Consider the following 26202-nt stretch of genomic DNA (forward strand, 5'->3'; position numbering starts at 1 on the left):
AACTCCATATAGGAAGCGGCTCCACCAAAGCTCGTACATAAAATTTCTTTCAACTCACCAAAAATCCAACTTTTAGTAGAAACTTCATGAAGCAGGTACCATCATAATATTTGAACTTCCTCCAAATCAATAATCCGAATTGAAATCTCAGGTATTCAAAGTGAGCTAACGGAGCTAGTAACAGTAAAGGGCCAAATAGAAAACTTGAGTAACATTAAAATTGTTATATAAATCTATAACCCAAGCCTTTAGCCTCATATTTTCTAATTCAGGTCGTTTGGTGAAAAAAACTACTAGGATTTTCTCTATAATTCCTGAAACAATTCGAACGCGCGTATTTCATTTAACTCTATATATAAATGAAAATAACAAACAACCACACACTTGTAAAACTAAAAATAAAAATAAATAAATAAATAAATGATTATCAGGATATACTTGAGATTAGTGATAGCAACATCTTCTTTAGTCTCATTAGCATAAAACAACTCAAATTTATTTACCATATCCTCACACTTGTGCATAACTCCCACACTCTTTTTCAACATGTCCTACAGAACCCAAAATTAACCCAAACAACAACGAATTCTTAATTAATATAAAAACTATAACTAATTATAATTAAAAAATCAAAAAAGTTATTACCTTGTTGAAAGTGGAATTAGATACCATGGTATGTATTTTGAACGCTTGTTCGAGCAACGCTGGTAGCGGTAACTCACCAAAATTTAATTCCCCTATTCTTAAACCCAATTGCAAAACCAAAATTAGATCTAAAGCAAATAAACATATGAATCTTGACATATTCGAAATATTAAAAGTTAAAGTTTAGCTTGAATACTTTTGTACTTTTTTACAAAATAAATAACTAAGGCGACCTGATGATCCTACCTGGCTTGCAAACGAGGTAGAGAGAGAGAGAGAGAGAGCAAAAAAAAAAATAATTAGTTTTTTCTCGCAACTAAGCAAAACCGGAACTTTTATTTCATGGTGAGCTTTAGCTGTAATTAAAATCAATAGGGTTTAGGCTAATAAAGACCGGAATTTGGGGTTTTACCCCAGTTTTATGTTAATAAAGAGGCCCCCTCGGTTGGTTTACAGTTTACTTGAGGGAAAAGATGGCTATTACTTAAGTAACTCGGATTTGGACTAATTTAGGCCCATATAAGATATAGACTCAAACTTAGTTTACCACTTTACCCTGACGTTGGAAATTCATAGTTCTAGCCTACGATGGCTACAACCAGTTCGGCCCATACTTGTTTTGGGACCTTCATAGTTCATATACTGGTTAAATTTCTCCGGGTTGTTCTTTGCTAAACAGTTAATATCGGATTAAATCGCTGATTAATCGCGTATCGGGGTTAGAGCGATAAGTTTTTTCCCGATTTTTGAGTTCATATCGACCGAGAACACCGATTTTCTCGGGTAAACGAGAAGAAAACATGGCCGATATTATCAGAACCAACAAGTTATGGAAGAAAGCATAAAACTTTGAGGATATGACCGAATCAAGAGGCTGATTTGGGTGAAAGACTAGTTGATGAAAGGTAAACCTGATGAGATATACGCTTTGCTGATGAAGAGTTGTGTGCGAGGTAAAAAGACGAGTAATTGATGAAGAGTCGCTGCATTGATCCTAGAAGAGTGGGCGCTCCAAAGACAAACAAGGAGACGAGGTAAAATTTTATCAAAAAACAAAGTCCTAGAAATAACTAATCTTTCTCTTTTAGACATGGACGATGGAAACACGGAGTTAGCTCTTTTTTTTCACAAACAATCCAGAGACCAAAATCAGTAAAAGGTGGTTTATTTTATCAAAAAACAAAGTGGAAATGGGTTCACACGTGCCTTTTAGATAAAATTTCCCCAGCTTTTACTTTCAACGACTTATTTCTTTCTTCCATTTTAGATATTTGTTTTCACACCCTTTATTTTTTGTTTTCACCGTTTGTTGTTTCTTAATTACATATTTGCCATAATTTGTGCTATATCTATATCTATATCTTAATATTAAATCTTCTACAAGGAGTATTTTTCGAGCTATATTAAAATTCCACATCATCTCCTATTAAAACGGAAATATCTCTTCTATTTGAAAAACAAAAATCTTTTTTTACAACTGGAATTCCTCTCCTATTATAACGGGAATTCTTTTTTCTATTAAAACAAATTCTAGCACTTCTAATTAAAGCGGGAATCATTATCCTATTAAAATGGGAATTCTTCCTCTATTGAAAAGGAAAAATCTAGTATATCTAATTAAAATGGAAATTATTCTCCTATTAAACATGATCTATCTCCCAATTGAAAAAACGGGTTTTTAAAACTTAATTAAAACTTAATTTAAAACAATTTGTTAGAAAATTAAAACGAGTTAGCGACTAAAACGGTGGTCCCAATTTTCTAAAAAAAATCTAAATATTTTCAAAAGAGTCGGTGTGTATGCATGTGCATACAAGCTAGTCTTAATATTAAAGCTCTCACAATGGGTATTTTTCGAGCTCTATTAAAATTCCACGTTATCTCCTATTTGAAAAACGAGAATCATTTTTTACAACGAGAATTCCTCTCCTATTAAAACAAATTCTAGCACTTCTAATTAAAGCGGAAATCATTTTCCTATTAAAATGGGAATTTCTCCCCTATTGAAAAATGAAAATCTAGCATATCTAATTAAAACAGGAATTATTCTCCTATTAAAACATGATCTCTCTTCCAATTGAAAAAAAACGGGTTTTTAAAACTTAATTACACAATTTGTTATAAAATTAAAATGGGTTAGCGACTAAAACAGTAGTCCCAATTTTCTAAAAAAAATCTAAATATTTTCAAAAGAGTCACTGCATATGCACGGGCCTACAAGCTAGTATGCTTATATTGTGGTCTTGTTTTTTTTTTTTTTTTTTTTCAAAGATATAATTATATATTATATATATTAATATATAACCAATTAAACCGATGATTAATCACCAATTCACTGATTAATTGCATATCGCTCTTCGACCGGTTACTTTTAAAAACCGATTTTAACTGCTTAGGTTCTTTGACAGTTTGACACACTTCCTCAATAAAATGATTCAAACTATAGAACAAATATACACAATCAGATACTTGTTAGAATGTCTTGTTTCACTTGGAATAACTATTTTTGTATACAGACTGGCGTGTCAAACAAAACTAGGATTCCTGGAAAGGGGCAAACTTAATCTTTTTCACTTTCATCATCATCACTGTAACTGTCATAGAGAGGAGCAGAAGTATGTGGACCATATGAATTCTCGTCTCTTGATTCTTGCTCACCACTGTCATTCACTGAGATAGAAACTGGTTGATGTGAAATAGAGCCATCTTCAAATCTCCATGAACTGATTGGTGAACAATCCAAAGAAGTAACTGAAGTTGCGTTATCAAGGTAATAATAGGAACGACCATGTCTTGTCTTCCCCGCTCTCTTACCCATCCATGAAGCGATTCTCTCACACTTTCTGCAACCACAGATTTCTTGAACTTTGATCCCATCTGCACCAATAAAGCTGTTGATTTTATAAAAGGAACCTACTACTTATATATCTTAACTCCAATGATTTCATGGATACCTGTGTAACGATAACATAGAGCAGAAATGTGATGAAGCACCAGAACTAGAAAACAACGCTGCAAAACAATTAAGTGAAACCAAATTAACCAAACATACATGCATCCTGTTGGAAATATTTCAAATACAAAGTCCCACATTGAAACCACCAACATGAGGTATTTGAGGTGAACCTCTATAAGGGAATGCATCAAAGGCTTTTGTTAGGAGGGAGGATCAACCCAAAGCCACACACGGTTCTCCATGAAACAGGAAGGTCCGTGGGCTTGGGCTGTTTGACTAGTGGGTAGTGGATTATCAATTTTGGTTTTGTGAAACCTAGTTAGAGAGGTGTCTTCTCCATCTATGATTCGATCATACCTCTATATAAAACACCGGGCCGTGTTCATTTAGAGAAATCACGTAAAAAGTAGTTTGAGAAAATTGAAATCTGTCAAGAGGGAGAATAACTATATTGAAACCTTTCATTCTTTCTTTATTCTCTCTAAAAGACTAAAAAAATTCAAGGAAAACAAAGAGTTATATATTAATGCAGAGATGGTGGTGTGCTGATCAAATCCTTCTGTACACCACATGCCCCAGAAATCTTTCTTTACAGATTCAAATATTATTCTATTCCCATGATAAAGTTTTTTTATCTGCATACAACACATCCTACATGTAGCACTTATGCTTAACCCAGAAAAGTACTTGAAAGTGGTGGTGTGCTGATGTACACACTACAGAGAATAGACATACCCAGACGCTAAGCGGATCACAATAAATGCTCCATGAAACAGGAAGGTCCTCTTATTTCCCACTGGATGAAGAAATGTGGTTAGTGTATTGTAGATTGTTTCAAAGCAACATAATGAACAACCTAGTTAGAGATTGTGACGGCCTACTTGGCTGATCAATTTCTTATTCTTCACTGCGACAGGTTGTTCTAACTTAAGAAAATGATGTAAAAGTAGTTTGTGGAAATTGAATTTTCCATCAGGAAAATCTGTCAAGAGAGAATAACCACATGGTAGAGAAATTCTATCACACTAAGAAAAAACTAAAAGACTAAAAAAAATTCAAGGAAAACAAAAGAAATTAATGCTAGATGATCAATCTCAGAGAACGATTTCACCTTGCAAGGCTCAGTCATCTATAGTAATTACCCAAATATGTTTCTGGGGCCGCTCCACTCACTGTCAATTGGCTTTGAGTTGGATGCCCCAGAGTTCACGATGGTATTAGAACAGACTATTCAAATATTTGGACCAAAGGTCCCATGTGTCCTCCATATCACCCACTAAAGTCAAAGTTCATGAGTTACGCTCGAGTCACGCCACACATGGGGGAGTATGTTGAGATTAATACTCCAATATCGGGAGTTTAAAGCGTTGCCAATTGATAAATATATTTCTGCCGGCCGCTCCACTCCCAGCAGTAGTGTTTGTTAAATTTACTTGTCGTCAACTGCATTGGTACCAGAGCATTCCCTTATTATTTGTTTACTACATATTTATCCAAAATTCTAGGCGTTGTCCTATTGTGTAGCACAGTAGAGTTGGAGAAAAATTCTTACATATGACCAGATGAAGGTTGCCATCTCAAAAGCATTCTGCAAATGAAAAATCTATGAAAAGTTAATCATGTACATAGCCGATATAATTATCACATGTTAAATAATTTTTCTTTTTCAACTGACTTGGAATGAAATTAGTTGTATCAAATACAACAGAAATTTGGGTTTTCCAAACCAGAAGAGATCATCTCTAAGGTTAAACTGATTTTCCGCATGTGGATTTGCATCCATGACTTGAAGAGCCAATTTTATCACTATGCGATGTAGTTTTGTGCCTACTATTAGCAGGATCAACTTATATATAAAAAAATGGGAAAATAAAGGAAACTAGTTAGTGGAATATAACATGGAAATATAGAAAAAGGAAAATCCAACACAATGTTAGATACTTACAATGTACAATGGCTGGAGTGAAAGAAAGCCAAAAGCACATATTGGTTCCTGAGGAAATTTTCACACTATGCTGCTTTAGTTATCAATTCTAGTTCAAAGAAAGAATAGAATAGGATAATGAAAGGATTTCATATTTCTATATCTGAGAAAAAATCGCAGTAGAAGAAGCAATAGGAAAAGTACAGAATATAACATGTTTAAAGTGGTCTCCGGCACCCCATAAAAAAACCACAATGCTGAAGTACGCAACCAAAAGGAGAATACATCAACAAAGTTCAACCACCATACAGTTTAAACCTTTGACGATGGAAAATGAGACCCTATTATGTGGTGCCGTAGTGGTTTATGAGCTACCAATAGCTCTTTCCTAAATTCTTGTGAAGAATGACAGGCTTTAAATATTACCTTGGAAGTCCAGAAAAATACACAATATGGCATAAACCCAGAGAGGCACACTGCAGTAGAAAAAATAGTTATCACCTCATTTGTTTGAGTTAGCCGACTAATTATGTGTACAAATTTTATCAATTAGAAACTAAGGAGTATAAAAGTCATCTGAAACATCAGCATGCAAATTTATAAGCTGAAACCTTGTCATTATGAAGAGTACCTGATGCCTACAATATCACGAAACTCGTCCTCCAAGCTACGGAGGAGCATATAACCATGGAAATCATATGACAGATGAAGTTCATGATTCTACATGTTTATAGTGAACATAAGAACATTTGTGAAATGAATTAATCTAGAACATAAAATGAAGTAATTGACAGGATTTGTGAGTCTATGTATATATAATTATACTACTATACTAAGTTACAGTCTTTATGAGGAAGTAATTGTTTGAGTCACAGTAAGTGCCAACTAGCAAAGTCGGTAAAACTTTTGGGTGATGATACTAGAGGTCTGGGGCTCGAACCCGCAAGCATCAAAGAGTTACTGATCTCACATGTTAATCTTTCTCAGTTTAAAAGATATAGCCGCCGAAATGGCCGAATACTAATAGAGTAGATGGAAGAAGGGAATAGACAGTTACAGTAAGGAACCCAAACGAAGTGCCATGTAATCAGCTCTATTTATGGAGCTCCAAAACAAAGCTGCACATTGGACTGGTTTGAATTCTAATCTGGGATTAGCTACCAAGTCATATAAATAGATGTCAAAAACATTAAAAAAAGACATTGTTAAGAGTTTTCTTTTCCCCTTTCTGATAAAGTTATTTCCTATATACATATGAGAAAGAGAAGGCCAAACCCAATTAAATCTGTCTTCTCTTTTGTCTTTCCCTCCATCCTCTTCATCTTATTTCTCTCTTTTTACTCAACAACAAACAACAATTTAACTTTATGTATAAGATTAAAATACATCACGTAAAGTTACCAGGAAACTAAACACCGTTACTCTAAGAAGATAATAGGCGAATCCATGCATGTGTTAATACAGTCTTCGACTTGCACACTTTGATTATCTTTTTCATTGATGTGCAATAAGCCATACAGTATTTTCACTTATTAATGGAATCCAGAGATGAGCAACAGCTTAACAGTTACATTTGGACTCCATAACAAGCTAATACAACTACCTACTCATGATAATGTATACAGTTCAAATTTTTAAGGTAATGAAACAAATCATCACCTAAAACACAAACCAGTCAAGGATTAGGTATTTGAATATGCGGTCTTACCATCCAAACAAGTACTTTGCTCCGGCTCCATGGATGTGATGTATGATCAAATACGAAAGTAAGATTCTTCATACCAACTCCAGAGGAGCCTAAAAAGGTGATTTAAAAATAATGTCACAAGTGTTTCAGAGTAGCAAGCAATAGCCAAACCAGTTTACAAGTAAAATAAGAGAAAATATATCACAGGACAGGAGAAGAAAAACATTGAAATTTATCTAAGGCACAGTTACTGTAGCCACATTCTGGGCACAGTGACTCCAATCCACCGATCTGTTTCAATCCTATTTCTCTTTTCTCTCTTAAACCTTCTTCTCCAAAATTAAACCTCACAGAGCACATGCTTCCACAGAGGGTGTTACCAAATATTTGAAGGTAAACTTTTTGTTTGTTTTTTTAGCTGTTTGTTTTCCATTTAGTGGTTGAGCTAGATTTAGTGTATGCCACAAAACTCTGTTTTTACTCTGGATAAACGGAGACTAGTTTTGAAGACAGAGAATCTTGAAGGGGATTTGGGGGAAGAAGGATTTAAGTTTTGAAACAATCTGGAGGTTTTGGTGTAGCATGGAAGTTTGGGACTGTTTTGAACTTGTGCTGGAGTTGGTACCTGTGGGGCTGTTGTTCGACATTGTAAATTTGGGCTGGAAATATCTTGAGAAGATTGAAATCTTGGGGTTGATGGATTGCTACCACCAGAAAGAAACCCAAACTTGAGTCTACTACTACTTCTAGGAGTACTAGGTGTACTTGAATTTGGGCTTTGTTTATCTGAAAATGAAGTTTGATGATCTGAAGATGAATCTCTTGGAATAGATGTGCAGAAAGCTCTTCTCCACCCAGTTCCACCCATATCACTCTGTATAGAAGATGATAGACACAAGAATTAAAATGAAAGAAAAGGGAGTTTGTTATTTGTTGTATTCCTAGCTAGCTAGCTAAACAAGACAATATGATCAAAAGACTGAACAAGTAGTGAAGGTTCCTGAGTCTCTTCCATTGAAGGCAGTGGCATCTGTAGACCAGGTATCTAAAGTTGCAGAATTATCTTCCTCTCCAGTTCAGTCTAGTCCCACTATGTCGTCAAAGGGGGCTCCATTTGACATGAACCAAATTCCTCAGGCTTTGCGGCAAGCAGTGAGTAGAATTGTACGCTCTCCTCACATACACCCTGGAGAACAGGCAAATGAGGTCAGTCAGGTGATTCAACTTCCTTCTCAGTCATTAGATGCATTGCCAAAAGACAAGACGCATACACCCCTCAAAGGAGGACATGATAACCTCAACCAAGCTGAATTGTTGCAGGGTAGCGGAATATCATGTTTAAAAGGAGCAGCCAATGGAGATGAAACTAAAGATTTGAAGCTAGAACTCACGCCTGGGACATCCATTGAGATTTTTCCGGACAATGGGACCATTGCTACAGTCTCTGAGGCTCCACCCCAGGTTGCAGGGCTAGAACAGAGAACAGATGGGACATTGAATGGCCAACCTGTTGACCTCAACGGCAGCCATGTAGATGCTGAATACATTCTGTGGCAGCTGAAATTAAGGACAAAGGTGTTGAAGATAAGCAGAGCTCTGTTGCCACTGGATCCCAACACGTGACCACTCAACTGATTGCTGAACTTAGCAAGATGTGGGAAGAAAATCATGTCCGGTCAGACTCGGAGATTCCAAGGAAAGATGAGACTTCTCCTTCAAATGAAGGGCCATCAAATGAGGCCATGAATGCCACTGATATTCATGCACCGTCCAAGCAAAAGAACGATCACTCAACAAATTCTGAAGGCTGACTGTACATCCACAAGACCACAAGTGAACTTCTTCCTTAGTTTGATCTATTAGTGTCAGGTAGGAATCAACAGCAAAGTTTGTGTACTAAAGTCCGTGTAAAATCTACATGGTCGGATCTATTTAGAAAACTCTTTGAGGGTTGGACATACTTGATGAATCTTGTGTATGTGCAACCAATTGTAGTTTCATGATTTACTTTTTATTTTTATTTTTTTATTCACATTTGATGCTTCTCTCTCTCTCTCTCTGACCTGCACAAGCCACACATCACAACATGCATAAACATTTGCTTGTCACTCTGTACAGGATAATCGCAGCTGTTTTTGTGTTGATAATTTATACACTTCTGGTGCTTATTTCCTGTAGCAATATTGATTGGCCGGTATTCTGTGTTCTGTGTGGGAAACTTGTGTAGGCAAAAAGAAATATTTAAAATTTGTGCCTGTCACCACTATGCCATGAAATTTTGCATTTCTAATTGACTAGTATTCCAGTTGGTGCTATCTTGTCTGGAGCATAATGCTAATGTCATCGACAGGCTTTCCCTTTGTTTTGGACTATCAATACTTCTGAAGTTCTGATCCCCTCGTTGGTTGTATCGGTCCATTAGTCAGTTAGATCTCTGTCCTTACAAACTTTAATATCGAAACCTCCCACCTGTTTCCTACGCGAATTCTTCTCTCATCTCTTTTTACAGAGTCCGAGCTTCATTTTTTATGTATTTCTCCACATTCAATAAGTTGGGTATAAATTGGTACGTAGCATAAAAAAAATGGTATGTAGCTGATATGTTCAGTATAGCGATTGACCAGGGCTTAAAACACTTAAAAGATATCTAGTTAGAGGGTTTTCTAAACAACATGGAAGTAATGTTTGGCGAGGTTGATCTTGAGACCATAAAAACTAACATACCAATAGAAACTGAAAACTTTAGAAATGAACAGGTTTTTCTGGTAAGGTTAACAAATAACAATTCTGAATAGAAGTAATCTTTTGTATGATGATTTCCATTATGTTTAAAACTCAAGATCACCCTCACAAACAATCATGATCGAAATCCAATTTTCCTGACACCACATGCAATCCAAATGAAACATCCAATTTTCCTGACAACAATGAGATCAACAACTATAGAGCTGACGCAGATACAGCGGTGTTAAATACGATAGCTCAAAGTGCCAAGAACACAATAATTGTATCGTAAAAGTGAAACTTGATACTGCTCAACTGAACAGAGATGCAGATAATGCTCTGATTAAATGTGGACGCTACTGATTCACAATAACCAACATACAACAAGCGGGTATTTAGCGAATCTATTGCAAATATTTATTCTCGCGGTATATGATGACAAAACTTCATTTTTCGCTCAGCAGAAAACTTAAAAAGAACGAACTCACTGTATAAATACCGACACAAACTCTTCACATGACTAGTCGTATAGAACAGAAAGGAAGTAACCCTGGTTGTTCCAACTCTCAGTTTTTCCTTTTTTCTTTTGTCTTTTTTCCTTCTTCCAAAGTACAACATAAACTTGAATGTTGAGTTATGAGGACGGATTAGCAGCCAGCTTCAACTTTTTTGGTGGTGGGTTTCCTCCAGATGCCACAACATAGGTATAGAAACATAATATTGCAGCACTGCCATTCATTGGAAAGTGAGTTCATATAGATGAGCAGATGTTTTAACTCGAGCAATTTTGGTGAACAAAAAACATTACAAAAGAATATAGGCGTACCTTATTACAGCATAAAACCCTGACGGAAAGACTTTCTTTGTCTGCAACCACGATCGATATCAGGCAACATTCAAAGCAAAGAAAATCGCTTATTGACAAGTAAAAAATAATTTATAACAGTGATCACTTACCAAAGAGTAATTTTGAAGATGTTTCCAGAAAAATGCTGCAGAGAGTACTGCAAAGTCAAGAAAAAGAGATGAGTTCTATTGCTGTATATAGAATAACATCATCCCATCTTATCATTTTGTCTTGTTTAGCTAGCTAGGAATACACAAATAACAAACTCCCTTTTCTTTCATTTTAATTCTTGTGTCTATCATCTTCTATACAGAGTGATATGGGTGGAACTGGGTGGAGAAGAGCTTTCTGCACATCTATTCCAAGAGATTCATCTTCAGATCATCAAACTTCATTTTCAGATAAACAAAGCCCAAATCCAAGTACACCTAGTACTCCTAGAAGTAGTAGTAGACTCAAGTTTGGGTTTCTTTCTGGTGGTAGCAATCCATCAACCCCAAGATTTCAATCTTCTCGAGATATTTCCAGCCCAAATTTACGATGCCAAACAACAGCCCCACAAGTACCAACTCCAGCACAAGTTCAAAACAGTCCCAAACTTCCATGCTACACCAAAACCTCCAGATTGTTTCAAAACTTAAATCCTTCTTCCCCCAAATCCCCTTCAAGATTCTCTCTCTTCAAAACTAGTCTCCGTTTATCCAGAGTAAAAACAGATTTTTGTGGCATACACTAAATCTAGCTCAACCACTAAATGGAAATGAATAACAGCTAAAAAAACAAACAAAAAGCTTACCTTCTGCATCAGAAAGCCAGCGACATCAGGCTTCAAATATTTGGTAACACCCTCTGTGGAAGCATGTGCTCCGTGAGGTTTAATTTTGGAGAAGAAGGTTTAAGAGAGAAAAGAGAAATAGATCGATCTTTTGTTTTTTTGGCTAATTGAGACTACCCCCATATACCGTAGGATTGAAACAGATCGGTGGATTGGAGTCACTGTGCCTAGAATGTGGCTACAGTGACTGTGCCTCTATCCCACCCCTTTATCTAATACCCTCCGTAAGCATTATTTACCAAATGCAACAAGAAAAATCTAAGAAGAAACATCAGAGTAAGCTATGATAAAGTGTTTCCTCCCAAATAAGTGAAAAAGCAGTACAGGTCAAACAGTACATATAACTAAAAAACTGAAAAACGTCACCTTGTAATCCCTGAATAACCATTGTTCTGGCTTGGCTTTCCCAGGATCTCCAGCCATACAGCTGCATGATAGTTAATTGTCGCGACAAAGCGGAAGGTCCAAAATTACAGGACAGCTAGCACTAAGCTTAGGTAGAGAAACATACCTTAAGCATTGCTAGAGCAATGGTGCCAAAGCTGTAGGAGACATGGACAACACCCAGAACAAACAACAACCGATGAAGTTGCTCAATACTTTCCTATGACGCAAACGGTTCTTGACCCTGTACAACAAGCAACAACCAGTGAATGTCCCTTGCAGATATAATGCCACTGATCAATCAGAATTCTCTTCAGGCTCCCTCGGAAAGTTTTCTATCTCGTTGATGTAGATTATCTGTTAGAAATATTGTCTAAGATACTAAGGTTTTCAGGTTTTTGAGCTCTAATTTTCCCATGACTTTCACAGGGAAAAAGAAAAAGAAATCTCACCGATACTTAGGACATGGACAACACTGTTATTCTGATAGCTAATAATGAGATTTATTTCATTTACTTGATGAATACACACTATTTATAACTGCATATCAGTCATTATATATATCACTAGAATCATCTCTTTAGCTAGTTGCTGAGTTTCAATCTTTGATTATTCAAAACATATGTTCTTCTACATGGTTTAGAAGAGGAAAAGCAACAGAAAAGTATAATAACATATATTAACTTCTATCATTCTAAACGTTGTTCCCATTTACTTGCAAAGGTTGAATCAGGATAAAAGTTCTATGTAAACCCAAATCAGTCAGATTAAACAGATAAAAATTACTAAACCTTAAAGTCCAAACATACTAGTAGGTTAGAATGTACGCAATAATAAATCAAATCTGTTATAACAAAATAACTTGTTTCAAACTGATGGTAAGTGTAAGTATCTTTTCAGACCATATTGATAAAAGTATACAACAATAATATTTGTGGTAATTCCATCTTTCACTTGAGAGCTTGAGCATACCTTGATTGGGATGAACAGATGGTGTGCCGGTGAACCCACTCAAGTGTCGTGTATCAGCAGTCATTTTACAGTACTACCAGTTCAAGATGGTAAAAACATTAGACGGCTACAAAAATATATACAATTTACTGACAAACACAATTGATCGTAAACTTGGTAGAATAAAAAACAAATATTGGGGTGAGGTAAACCTAGGGAATCAAAGGTGAATTAGGAGATCGAAAAGTTTATCATCCTCAGGTAAGCAACAATCAAAATATTACTGATTTGGCATATGTTCTGCAGTAGCTGTGCTCATGTCATGCTTGCACACTGGGCAGAAAGTTCCCCACTTGGTCAGCCATGAATCCACACAGCTCGTATGAAACTCTGCAAGCAATATCTGGGGTCAGTGATCGAGACAAATGTCAGTTACAAGTCAGGATGACAATACTGAAGCTGTCCTTCACTCCTAATCCCCTCCAGAATGCATGAAGAAATTAGCCCAAAACAATATGATGTGGATCTCAGATGAAAGACAGGCGATAACCAACCATTCACCTAAGAGATCTCCTTGGAAGGAAAACTATAAGGTGGTATAGCACAGTTTCACAGTTGAACCTGTGCCACTACTAATATCAACTTCTCTTTTTTTGGTGAATCTGGGTGTTTATGTTCACACTAAGAAAGCTCGAGAAACATTTATATCTAGCAATATGATCACTATATTAAAAGACTAGGCAGTGTGGGCGAGGCTAACATGATGGCAAGGAAGAATCCTTTGAGTTTCTCCATCCTTGTAGTCTTCAAGACAAATGGCACATGTCTCTCCAATGACACGCCCTCCTCGGCAAGTAGCATTGAATGTAAAGCAAGGAAAGATTTTCACTATCTGCCTGTCTATGCTTGGACAATGATGGTATGTTCCTTGCCAGTGCAATCTACGATCCCTCGTGAAGAAGAATGTTGCCAGGACAGTACAATCACTAGAAGAGAGATGAAAGAAATTACCAACACAGTCCAGGCTGCTTCCTCTAATGAGGGGGTGATACAGCATTCACCTTCTTCACCTTGACCAAGCTTCTTAAGGGCTTCTCCTGCTGCTTTCAAACAAAGATTGCATGTACCCATATTCTTTGAGAGCTCCCAATCACTACATCCATATATGGAAAGAACCAGCTTATTAATTCTCAGTCAAACACAGAACCATATGAAAAGCACAAGTTTTACAGATTATTGACAAGGAATAAAAGATCATTTGTCCTTCAACAAAGCAACATAATCAAGAAATTTTCTTTTGTCCTTCCTAGTAAGTATTATACAAGAACTAATGGATATTTGCACTCTACATCTCCTACCTCATAAAAGTTGCCTGATGAAACGACTAAATACTTAATAGTCAACTCAAACCACCTCCTTTATTATGAAATTAAGGTTCCAACATCTTCCACCACCAGTTCAAACGGTTAAATTCCAACTACCATGTTGCGCAATAATAGAATCCCCAATAAAAATGGGCTATAACCTGTTTACATTCTTGAAATCAGCTTCAAGTTAAAAGCAATCCTTTGTATATAGAAGTGACCGAGTGGAAGTTCCCTTCTTCCATTGCAGTTGTAGCAGTACTCTCAACATGTCAATGTACATAAAACTCAATATTTTGACACTTGTGTGAACATTTTTATGGTGATAGACTTCTGTACAACAGAAGATCAAGTAAAACATTACTGCTACGAAAGGAAACAATCTCTCTTCATATATGGGACAGGCTACTATACCAATTAACTAATCAACAAATAAAAGAAATGATGTGATAATTGCATTATAAGCACAATGGTCAAACCAAAATAAATAAATGAAAAATAAATAGAACTCACTAGAAACCAAATTCCTTGTCTCGATTATCGTAAACAATGGCAGCACGAAATCCACTCTCTTGAGCATTCTGAACTTTATCTTCAAAAGCACAATTGCCTCTCTCAATCAAAACAAACCATACTTTCTCCGGAACCTCGTATCTCAAACTGTTTCGAAGCGAAGAACAGGCGTCATGAGGATCAGATACATAGAGAGCACCACAGACACCAGAACTATTCACTCGAACGGCTGCAACAAAATAAATATGTGTGGCGGGAAAACTGGGGAATAAAAGAGAGGGGGAAAGAAGGTTATTACAGAATCTGGCGGGAGCGTCGATGAAGGAAAAAGAGAATGAAGAATTGGTTTTGAAATGAACAATGGAAGAAGAGAGATGGGGAAGGAAAGAGAGGAATACTAAAAGCCCAAAAAGTAATATTGTACTAGTGAAGTTGATGGAAATGAGTTGTTGCTTCTTCATCTCCACATTTCTGTGAATGCACGATTTCTGTTTCTAGAGGCAATGTTGGTAACAATGTTCTGAAATTTTTGTTTTGGCCAGTCTCAGAACACGATTATATAGCCCACTCAGTTGATAACAGTTATTCCCATCAGTTGATCAACTGAGTGAGAAGAAGCTACCTGACCCAATAATCACAGTATGGTCGTATTCTCGTATGGAAGAGATACTGAGCATAATGACTCTGCAGAATTTCTCAGCATAAATCGGTTACTATGTTTGCGAACTCGGTTGCCATGGATTCAATTTACATCAAATTCTTTCTGTGCAATCTTGACTATGAACTCGAGGAAACTACTGGTCACATCAACTTGTCCCTCATAAAGATAAAAAACAGGTTATTCCTCCAAACAATGCTACTTCTCAACACGTGCACATAAACCATTCCTCCCACATTAATGCAGCATCAACAGCTTAATTCAACCGACAACTTTCATAGAATAACTGCCTACACTTCAGATGAGACACTGATAAGTCTGGTTCCCATCCACAAAACCATGCAGCAGTGGCCTAGATCATTTTTCTGTTCAGTCATAGTTTCTTTTGTCCATCAAATGATTGAGTTTCAGCTAAACATATCTTTGTAAACTGGAACAACTTCTTAATCTCCCATTTGTGGAGCGCAACATTGGCTTCTAGTCCATTCTTCCAAATGACACGGTTGAACCTTGACATAGACGGGTTATGTCAAGCTATTTCAGCAATTCAGACCCAGGGGTTCAGAATATGCAGCTAAAAGCCCAGAAAAAAGACCAAAACCTTTTATCTGTCTTACCCCAAATGCCAAAAAATACTCTTACAAACATTACCTTAATGAACATCAATGTGAACTAAAATAAAGGACACCATTTCTTTCATTGCATATTAAAAACAAATGATAATACATTAAGTGGCCTGCTGCCTGGAAAAACAGGTTGAAACTGTAATATTTATGACAAGATAAACTATCAAACCTATATGTGGATTGTAATTACCTTGTTCACATCACAACCACAAAACCTACTCTTATCATGGAAGCAGAAACTGGCCTATTAAGCCTTGTGCCTGCTCCATGTTGTACAGCCGGAGATTGCTATGCTCAGAGAATTGAACAGATACAGAAGGAAGACTCATACAAAGTTGTATGCCCTCTTAGCAGAGCTGAGAGTATTGGATAGAAGCATGGCTATGGTCATTGGACCCACTCCACCAGGAACTGGAGTAATAGCAGAAGCTACCTTACAGGCCTCTTCATAGCAGACGTCTCCAACCAACCTATACCCTCGAGGACTTTCTGGATCCTGTGACATAAAGAACCACTTGTCAACCAAATGCATCAACCTCTTCATGTTGTAGGACAAAAAGAGTGTGGCTAATTGTAACTAAAGGGTACTCCATTTGGTACCCACTCCAAGTTCTGCCTAAGCTCAGCTAACAATAACTTGAATTTATATCAAAATTTAGATATCTAAAGCATCTAAATTATTCCCTAATAATGTACTTTGAAGCAAAGAAATATTATAATTCAAATGGAAATCATGCATTCCCATGGGGGATAAGCTCTTTTAATTTCTCTTTTCCTATTTGCCCTTTAATATCAATAAATAAACCCAACAGGAAATCCTAGCAGCAACAAAATCGAAAAATTCGAAAGTGGCACATATTAGCATAGACGGACAAAGACTGAACCAACTTACATCAACTGGATTAATTCCAACATCAATAATAACTGCACCAGGCTTTATCCAGCTCCCTTTCACCATGTTTGGTTGCCCAACAGCAGCTATTATAATATCTGCATTTCTTGTGATTTCCTCAGGCTTTTCAGTTCTCGAATGTATGATACTCACCGTAGCATCTTCTCTCTGCAAACAACATCACAATGTCAAGTTCATATGAAAAGGTAAAAAACAAGCAACAAGAATCGCCATAATAATAAAATGCTACATATATAACAGAAATTTTACTTGCAAAAGCAGGGCAGCAGGCATTCCAACAATGTTGCTACGACCAATTACAACTGCTCTCTTTCCCTTGATAGTGATCCCATACCGATGCAGCAACTCTATGCATCCTTTTGGGGTGCATGGAACAAACAACGGATCCCGACCTCGCATGGCAAGACGACCAATGTTTAAAGGATGAAAGCCATCCACATCTTTCTCAATCTTAACAGCATTCAAGATGTTCTCCTCATTCATATGCTGGCATGAAATCCATTAAAACAATAAGAAGCTTAAATTTCAAATGAAACATTGTTAAACAGAAAGTAATTTGGCAAAGACAGAACATATTATTATAAGGTTGAGATAATTACGCGAGGTAGAGGTAACTGAACAAGGATGCCATGAACAGAAGGGTCATTATTATACTCAGCAATATACTGAAGCACTTGTTCTTCGGCACAATCTTCAGGCAAATTAGCTTCATAAGAATTAATACCAACAGCTTCACAAGCCTTCTTTTTATTCCTTACATAAGTTGCAGAATCCTTCCTATCACCAACTAAAATGACAGCTAACCCAGGAACAACACCAGTTGCATCCTTCATTCTTGATATCTCACTTTTAATTTCCTCTCTTATTTGCTTTGAAATTAACTTCCCATCAATTGCCTTCGCTGTAGCTTCAGTACTCATTGAAACTGTATAAAAATACACAACTAATTTAACACGGGTATGATAAAATGCCTGAAACAAGTAAAAAATATGTACCTTTAATAGGTGTAGATGACACGTGACGTTGAGTATGAATGACGCTTTTGTGGAGCTTATTAGGGTTGAAATGAAGAACGCGGAGCGGAAGGAGACGAGCAGCTGTTGTTGAAGAACAGTCTGAAAATATCGTTGATGCCATTGCAGCGACAAAAGATGGGCTCAAACCTAACCGCGTTTCCTTTTGCTTTCGAATTAGCCTAATGTCCCAGGTGCCCAACTTTATCATTATCATTATTATTATGGGTTATTTAGCTTTTGGCCCATATTGTTGGCTCAGGAGACTAAGATTGCTTGCACTTGGATAGTCTACTACTCCAATAAAAAAATCTAATTTTTCACTACAACCTAAACTATGGATATAACTATCATAAGCAAGTAAAACATACCACAACACAAAGATATACCGTGGTTCGTCCAATGATGCCTACTTCCACAAGAGCTAATCATTTTATAAGTATAGGAAAGAAGATTACAATCACCCCTCTCAAGTCTCTCCCTCTTACTAAATCACTCATATCTCTTTACAAGCTTTTCTCTTTGTAAGAGTTTTCTCTCAATTTTGATTGCTCTCAAAATTGGGTTTTTATTCAAGACTTGGTTTTCCAAAACCTAACTTTTATTTTTAAAGTAATCTGAAATTTCAGCGCGTCTGCGAAATTTCACGTTTACTGTAGAAAAATCAGAACCTGAGATGTCAAGGCATGAGCTAGCGCAGGTGCGCTCTTGGCAAAGCCAATCTGAACGCGTGCACGCCCTCTTATTTTTCCATCCCAAAACTTCCAGTAGACATGTTTCGTGAGAGGGCTGAAAAAAATTATATTCTTTTTCACAGCAAGAGCGCGGGCGCGCCTTAGTCACGACTAATCTGAGCATGTGTGCGCTCAGACATCTTCACACGAACAGTTCCTGTTTTTCTCTTCTTCCTCATGTGAGGGATAACTCCAACACATATTTTGGTAATGGCTCAAATGCCCCTCACATGTAGTACACGTAATCAATTTTATTTTGAACATGATAACAAACACACGTGTCAACATATTAAACGTTTTATCCAACGTCCACTGTGAACTTGTCATTAGAACTGTGATGTTGCTCCCAACGACTCTATTGCTCCATCAATATGGACTCATTGAATTAGTTGTTGCTGATTTAACTAGGAAAGTGTATTATACATATTGAATTGTCCCATACTCGCATTTATTGCTCCAATATTGAATAAGGAACTATATTTTATATCTACAATACTATTTAGTGTTGACTACAGGTGCACTCATATTAAGATGGGTAATTTCCCAATTAGTAACCCATAATGTCAATCTGTTCCCAAGTAGTAACCACTCTTCAATTTTGACTTTTCAACCTCACTTTTGACACTTTTGCCCTTCTCCTTATTTTCAAACAATGCCCACGTGGACCTGCAACACTCTCTCTCCCCTCTTTACCTCACGATAACTCGCTATATCATATTGTACGATGAGTTTGACTTTGCGATGATGGACAACCGTTGGATCTTGATCAAGAAAACACGTTAATCAAAACATGTTGTAGTATCGTGGTTGCTATAATGAAGAAACAACCGACTAATAAACTATCAGCAACTCTCGGTGATTTTGGTTGTCGGTACCTTTTTACAACTTTTACCTCAGTATTTTGAGCCAACCTAAAAAATAAGGACAAAAGCTCAAAGTTTCTATTTTTTTCTTGGTTGTTTCTTCTTCTTCCTCGTCATTGTCCTTCTACTTTTTGTATTTTTTAAGGTTTGACATGGAAAACATGACACATTCACATGATAAAGGTATAGTTTGTTGTTTTTTAAGCTATCTAGGGCCTTGGGTCTACGGTTTTGTTACACGTAGTTTAGTGTTTTGTTTGTTTGATGTTTCATCTTTCAAGGAAGAGGGTTTTGAAGACAGCTATGACGTCTCCATGCATAAATGCATGTTGATTATATAGTTGTGGTAGAATGTTGGTGGTTTCCATGTTGATTCTATATTTAATGTTGGGTTTAATATTAAGGCATTTAAGATAGATTTTGTCATAAATGTCCTAAAAGTGTTAGTTTAACTAGTTTAACTAGTTTGTGCTTAAATGTTTGAATTTACTTTTCAGTTTTTATGGTTTATGGTTAGGTACTTCTTTGTAACCATCGCTTTTTGGTTGTTTTTTTTATACTTACTGGTTAGGTACTTCTTTGGATGTTCTTATTCACTACAATGGAGAGATGAAAGCAGACAAGTATGACCGGATGAAGTATATTGGTGGCGAGGTGAAATTGAGAGTTTGTGATGGAGGTATTTCATTTGAAGAATTCATGAGTACCGTGGAAGGTGTGTTGTCGAGAAAGAGATCTACTTTTTCTATAATATACTTGACGAAGAAGTCCCCATGTCGAATTGATGAAGAAACAGATTATTTGAACATGATTATGAAACAAAGAAAGTCTCCAAGAAAAACAATGATGGTTTGGGTTATCAACGAAGTAGAAGTGGTAAGCAATGGACAACCTAATGTTAAGAAGAAAGAAGTTGCTACTGAGTTGTTTAAGAAAGACGCGACTCCAAGCATTGTTTCTCCTGTGAAACACTCTTTTCTGAAACAGAAGGAGCTAGCTCGTCAAAAGCGTCCTATTAACCAATTTAAACTTGTCGATGAAGCAATTGGTAAGTAATGCAGTTCCATTTGGTTAGGTCATTATTAGTGAGGGTGGGTACATGCTTTATTTCCTGATAGTTATAAATCTTTGGTTTTCTAGAAAGTCCCCTTGACCAACCCTGGAGTGGGAGAGTGGGGACTCATCAATGGGAAGATGTGGAGATTCACGACGTCGAAGAACACATTCAACCTCACAGCTTGTCAACGTTCGAAAAGGTGATGGCAGGTAAGTCTTCGATATCAATGGGATATGTTGATAGATGATAGCTTACTTGTCGCTGATAGTGGTGTGGAACTTACTGAGTGTTCATTGAAATATAGATATTTGGCGAGAGGGTGTTTCCTCCTGAAGTTACACTGAACCTTCAAGATCTAAAAGAGAAAGCGGTCACATCGCTTCTCTGTTTGTGGAAGGTACACACTATATAGCCTTGCAAGGTAACATATAGTTCCAAATTCTTGATAGTGGGGAGCTAATTCTTGATATAATACAGGGGCGGTCAATGATGGTGATGAGCAAGATGGTGTACGGATCTTGATCAACCCGATTATGATGACTTTGATTCCCAAAATCCATATGGTGATACATAGGGGCGTCCCCGAGGAATATATAGAATTTCCATGAATCAAAATATTGACAATAATGAGGGTGATGATGATGAAGTTGAAATACTACATGAAGTTAATTTTGAAGAAGAAGAAGTAGTACAAGTAAATGATGGAGCTGATGATGATGAAGTTAGAGTAGTAAATGGTGGTAATCAAGATGATGATGATGAAGTTCAATTATTGGATGATGATTGTGATGTATGGTCTACTCCTAACCGTAGTCAAGAGTTTTTTTGGGGAGGCACGCCTATGACTGTTAATGATGAGGAAGGCCAAAGTGAACCTGATATGACTGTTAATGATGAGGAAGGCCAAAGTGAACCTGATATTGAAACAAATGGAATGGTTGATGCTACGCTTATTCGTCGCGAAGATCTCAATTCGAAGACTTACATCAAGGATATGATCCTCTTCGCTCTCCCCATAGTCCGAAACACCGGCTAAAGTGGATGTAACTCCTCCTCATGTGAACTGAAGTTTGTTCCTCCTAAAGTAGGACAACACTATCCTACTCGGGATGATCTTATAAAAGACATGAAGTCATCTGTGATAGCAAACATGTTTGATTTCGTCGTGCGAGCACTTCTCCCCGAGAGGATTTATATGAAGTGTAAGTCTCACAGTTTGCACATTTCATTTGTTTGCAAAGCCGACCACCGGTTACGATATATGGGTTATTATAACCTTCAGAGAAGCACATACATGTTCACAAGATAAAGCAATTGCAACTAATAAACAAGCTGATGCAAAATGGGTTTCAGAAGTTGTGAAATCGAAACTTAGGGACAATATTAATATGGCTCCGAAACAATTGCAGTTGGAGGTTAAGGGCGCACACCAGACAAATGTGTCGTATAAAGTTGCTTGGAAAGCAAAAGAAATTGCAATGCAAAAGGTAACTACCTTGGTTATATCAGCAACTAATGAACGCAATAGTAACAACAACTAACTTATGTTTGTTTGGCTTTTTTGCTTGCAGATAAGGGGAAGCTTTAGTCAGTCGTACCAAATGTTGCCAAATTATTGTAAAGAACTTAAAAGAGTGGATTCAGATTGTTTCACCGAGCTGCAAACGTCATCGGCCCCTGAAACAAAGTTTGAGCGTTTGTTTGTGAGCTTCTGGCGTCCACTGTCCGAGCTTACAAAAGATGTCTTAGTCCATTGATTATGATTGATGGCACTTTCATGACGGTAGGTACAAGTCAATCATACTAATCGCTATCGCTTGCTGATAGCGATAGCCACGATGTTTCCAATTGCATTTGCCATAGTCCCAAAAGGAAAATAATGACCACCGGATTGGTTTATGGAAAAGTTAAGAGACCTTGTTGTTGGGGCCGAGCAAAACTTTGTTCTTCTCTCGATAGGCATGTAAGCATTCTTCAAGCCGTGCCTAAAATACTTCCTAATCGCGATCCATTGCTTTTGTGCACAACACATTTCAAATTGTATGACTAAGCAAGAGACAAAAGGGAAGGTGAAGAGAGTCTGCTGAAAGTTATGAACAAGCAGAATTTGTAAGACTTATGAGCCAAATTTATTGTGCCGACAGCAAAGGTTATGCAAAGATTGTAAAGATTCCGAAAGAGTCGTGGTGTTGTGCTTTTGCTCCAATGAGAAGGTATGACATTTGCTACACAAATCACATAGAGAGCTGGAACAAGATGATACTTCCAGAGAGAGCTATGCCAGTGACATCTCTTGTCAATGGTATCAGGTTAAACATAATGAAACATTTTTATGACTATCGGGTGATGGCATCAAAGCTGAAGATAAAACTGACCAAATCAGCTGAGGAAGTGCTCATCTCGTCGAGATATTCGAGTAGACGTTTCACGACAACAAAGGCAAGCGAGCACGCGTTTACTCGTGCAATCACTAGACCCGTCTTGACACCGTAGACCTTTTGGAGAGGACTTGCACACGGTTTCTTTCAACGAGGTTGGTCTTCCTTGTAGCCATGCTATGAAGGCAATCAATCACTGTAAGCTATGTGCATATGACTTTTGCTTGCATTGGTACACAAAAGAAATGATGATGGATACATATAGAGAAGAACTGGACACCATTAAGAGGAAAAAGAACGGTGGGTTTGGGTTTATGATGGCATCATCATCCGTCCACCGTTGATGAGGTGATGCCCTAAGACCACGAAAAAGAGAAAACGCTAAAAGAGAGGGAGTCCCAGTGCAAAAGAAGAAGGTGTGGCGTTGTGGTGGTCTTGGACCAATAAGGCAACTTGCACGGTTACCCGATGATGATCTTTGAGTGGATTGATTTTTCAGCCGATTCCACCAGATTTTGAATATGAAGAGTACATATGATCTTTCTTTTAACCAATCACCAATAGTGGCAGCTTTGGTTTGTTTGTTTGAAATTGGCACTTGCAGTTGCATATATGTTAGTGGTAAATTGTTACCCCTCGCCGGGCTTTACTTCCGGGTTGATATTTTGGATAGTTTTGGTTGGCAATTTTGGTTTCATAATTAATTTGGTTTGAACGGACATCTTCTTGTACTATTAATATCAGTAACTATAACAATGACATGGTCAGTCTCTAATGGATAGTTTCTTTACAAGTAGGCTAACATCACCAACACTGCCTTCTATTTTCATTTTAATAGGACCATCAATGGTGATTTGCAACTGGTTTTCCTTTGTCACCTTTGCTTCACTAGCAGATGCTTTAGCCTTATGTGTCCCTTCACCTTCTAGATCTATCCATTTAAAACCTTTGCATGGATCGGCCCTACATGAGAGAAACCTTCTTCCCAGACTATGTGGCTTTGTACTTACACCATACCTCATATTCGTACTTGAGCATAGCGGACGATCGCGTGGTGCCCATGGGCCAGTTGATCTTCCGATTGCCCAGTTTCCCCACACTCAAAACATTTGCTATAGTTGGTTGATGATGAACCAACATTTGTATTATTCTTGGTAGAATCCTCACCCCCCACCCATTTTGAGCGAGAAAAAAAGAAAGAGAAATGGGATGGACCAAGAAAGGCAACCCAGTTTGTACTTATAAAGGAAATACACTATTTTCCGCCCAAGTGGTGTTGGCCAAACTATTCCATGAAAACATTTCCTGCCTAAACTATATACAAATGTTTGATGAAACAAAATATTCCAATAACCATATTGCATTCGCGGACCTATCAACAACTAATTCCATAAAAATGCTTCACTAAAAACTTAACTCATCACTCCATGAAAGCATGAAGCAATGAATGACAAATTCCATCATCACAAATTAAAGAGCTGATTATATTAACGGCACCACAAAATGATATTACCATACTAAAATTAGACAACTAAACACAAAATAGAAGAAGTTATTTGTTTCACTAAACACAAAATAGAAGAAGTAGCATCCACCAAAGTTGTTTCATAGTGATTCCCCTCCGCCACGTGCCGACTTCTTTAGCATCCTCCAAACTCTTCTCCAATTGTTCTTGTGCGCTTTTTGAAACAAAGATATCTGGATTCAACCCACAATTAATTATATCCATCCCAATCCTCTTCCTCATTCGATGGGGTTGCATATCTATTTTGTTTACTTCCTCGGTACACACCTCGGAAGGCGCCTAGATAGGCTAGGCAAAATAGGCCACAACTATTTGTATCCTGGTTGTTGAGTAACAGGCACAAACTCACGAGCCAAGGGGCTCCCAAATCATGAGGTGACGATGGATCAAAGACACCTCATGACATAAGTAAGACAAGTCTCTATAGCAAGTTGCTCATCGAAACTTTCTTCGCACTCAAGAGAATCATAGTTGTAGATTTTTCTCTTTCCAAAATTGTAGACTTCAAGAACCCAGTGGCTACCTTCAACTTGAAGAGGAATGATAAGACCCATTGCCCTGGATGGGTGTGCTTGATCTCTAATTCTTCCTTCATAAGGGTCTAAGTACTCTTTAACAACTTCATGTGGATGATGATACACCACTATCTACTCTGTCATCAGGAGTTGCACCACTAAAGGTTTGGTCTTCCATCTTCTTCTTAAAGTTTGTATACTCTCTGTTCATGAATTTCTACATCAACAAAATCATAAAGTACTTCATCGATGGTAGGTGAACTATACAAAACAAATTCCATCAACCAATGAGATACAACTTCTGAGAAAAAGTATACATCCTCAATGATAATATATGTTTCTTCTTCTAGAATGTCATTTTCCTTACAATGTTGGATGTACCACCTGATCAACAGCTTCACATATATGGTGATCACCTGAGTCATAGAATTTTAAACATTATTATGCAGAAGTTGCTGATAGTTAATATGTTAGTTGCTGCTGGTTAATATGTAAGATAATATGTTAGTTGTGTACTGACCTCCCCATCTACCCACTCTCTTCCATGCAATGAATGAAAACTGTGCACTGAAATAGACTAGTTGTATCCAAACACTCTAGCATCTAAACAGTTTTGTGGACTGTACAACCTTGTGAACATCTTCTAATAGTATCTGTAGTGCGAGGAGGTCACCTTTGGTGGTGGTTTTCTTGATAAATGTTTTGGCGGAGCGGACTTGATCACCATCACATTCTGTCAATGTTTTCTTCCATGACTTGACTTTGCATCCCTTCCCTTCTCTTCTTTCTTCTTTTTGGTGTGTTTCTTCAGTTTTTCTTTTCCATTTCACTTGCCATTTGACTCTGTATGCGCACCACATCAGGGACCACCATTTCCCCCTCCACAACATCATCATCATCTATATCATTATCACGTTCTCCCAACATCATATTATCATTTTTAGATTTCATAACAACAATAGATTTGAGCTGACTATCTACCTCAAAGGTTTGAGCGGTTGTGGGTGACAATACAGGCAAGTCAGTTATGTCAGTACTGCAAGAAAGTAAAGCAGAAAATGTGACCTTCTCCATTTATGAGTTCAGGACT

General features: G+C 37.3%; 2 protein-coding genes and 1 pseudogene across 4 annotated transcripts; 1 reads left to right on the forward strand and 2 right to left on the reverse strand.

The window, feature by feature from the left end:
* Positions 1-3312: 3312 nt before the first annotated feature.
* On the reverse strand, positions 3313-15865 carry LOC147494915 (MLO-like protein 14; annotated as a pseudogene).
* LOC147494916 (uncharacterized) lies at positions 8286-9195 on the forward strand. Of its 2 annotated transcripts, none has more exons than XM_086569414.1 (2): positions 8286-8418; positions 8533-9195. In XM_086569414.1, the coding sequence occupies exons 1-2, from the start codon at positions 8305-8307 to the stop codon at positions 8833-8835; spliced, it is 417 nt and encodes a 138-aa protein (XP_086425540.1). In that variant the 5' UTR covers positions 8286-8304; the 3' UTR covers positions 8836-9195. The 2 variants fall into 2 exon arrangements, with proteins under 2 accessions (XP_086425540.1, XP_086425539.1); XM_086569413.1 differs by having other exon boundaries at positions 8293-8427.
* A 291-nt stretch (positions 15866-16156) lies between the features above and the next one.
* On the reverse strand, positions 16157-18234 carry LOC147494917 (bifunctional protein FolD 4, chloroplastic-like). 2 transcript variants are annotated; one of them, XM_086569412.1, is made up of 5 exons: positions 18023-18234; positions 17627-17952; positions 17277-17513; positions 17007-17174; positions 16157-16610 (listed from the first exon to the last, which is right to left on the reverse strand). In XM_086569412.1, the coding sequence occupies exons 1-5, from the start codon at positions 18162-18164 to the stop codon at positions 16440-16442; spliced, it is 1044 nt and encodes a 347-aa protein (XP_086425538.1). In that variant the 5' UTR covers positions 18165-18234; the 3' UTR covers positions 16157-16439. The 2 variants fall into 2 exon arrangements, with proteins under 2 accessions (XP_086425538.1, XP_086425537.1); XM_086569411.1 differs by having other exon boundaries at positions 17627-17970; positions 18023-18232.
* Between the last annotated feature and the right edge of the window lie 7968 nt (positions 18235-26202).

This window comes from Coptis chinensis, chromosome 6 (assembly GCF_015680905.1).
Source record: "Coptis chinensis isolate HL-2020 chromosome 6, ASM1568090v1, whole genome shotgun sequence".
NCBI classification, from domain to species: Eukaryota; Viridiplantae; Streptophyta; class Magnoliopsida; order Ranunculales; family Ranunculaceae; genus Coptis; species Coptis chinensis.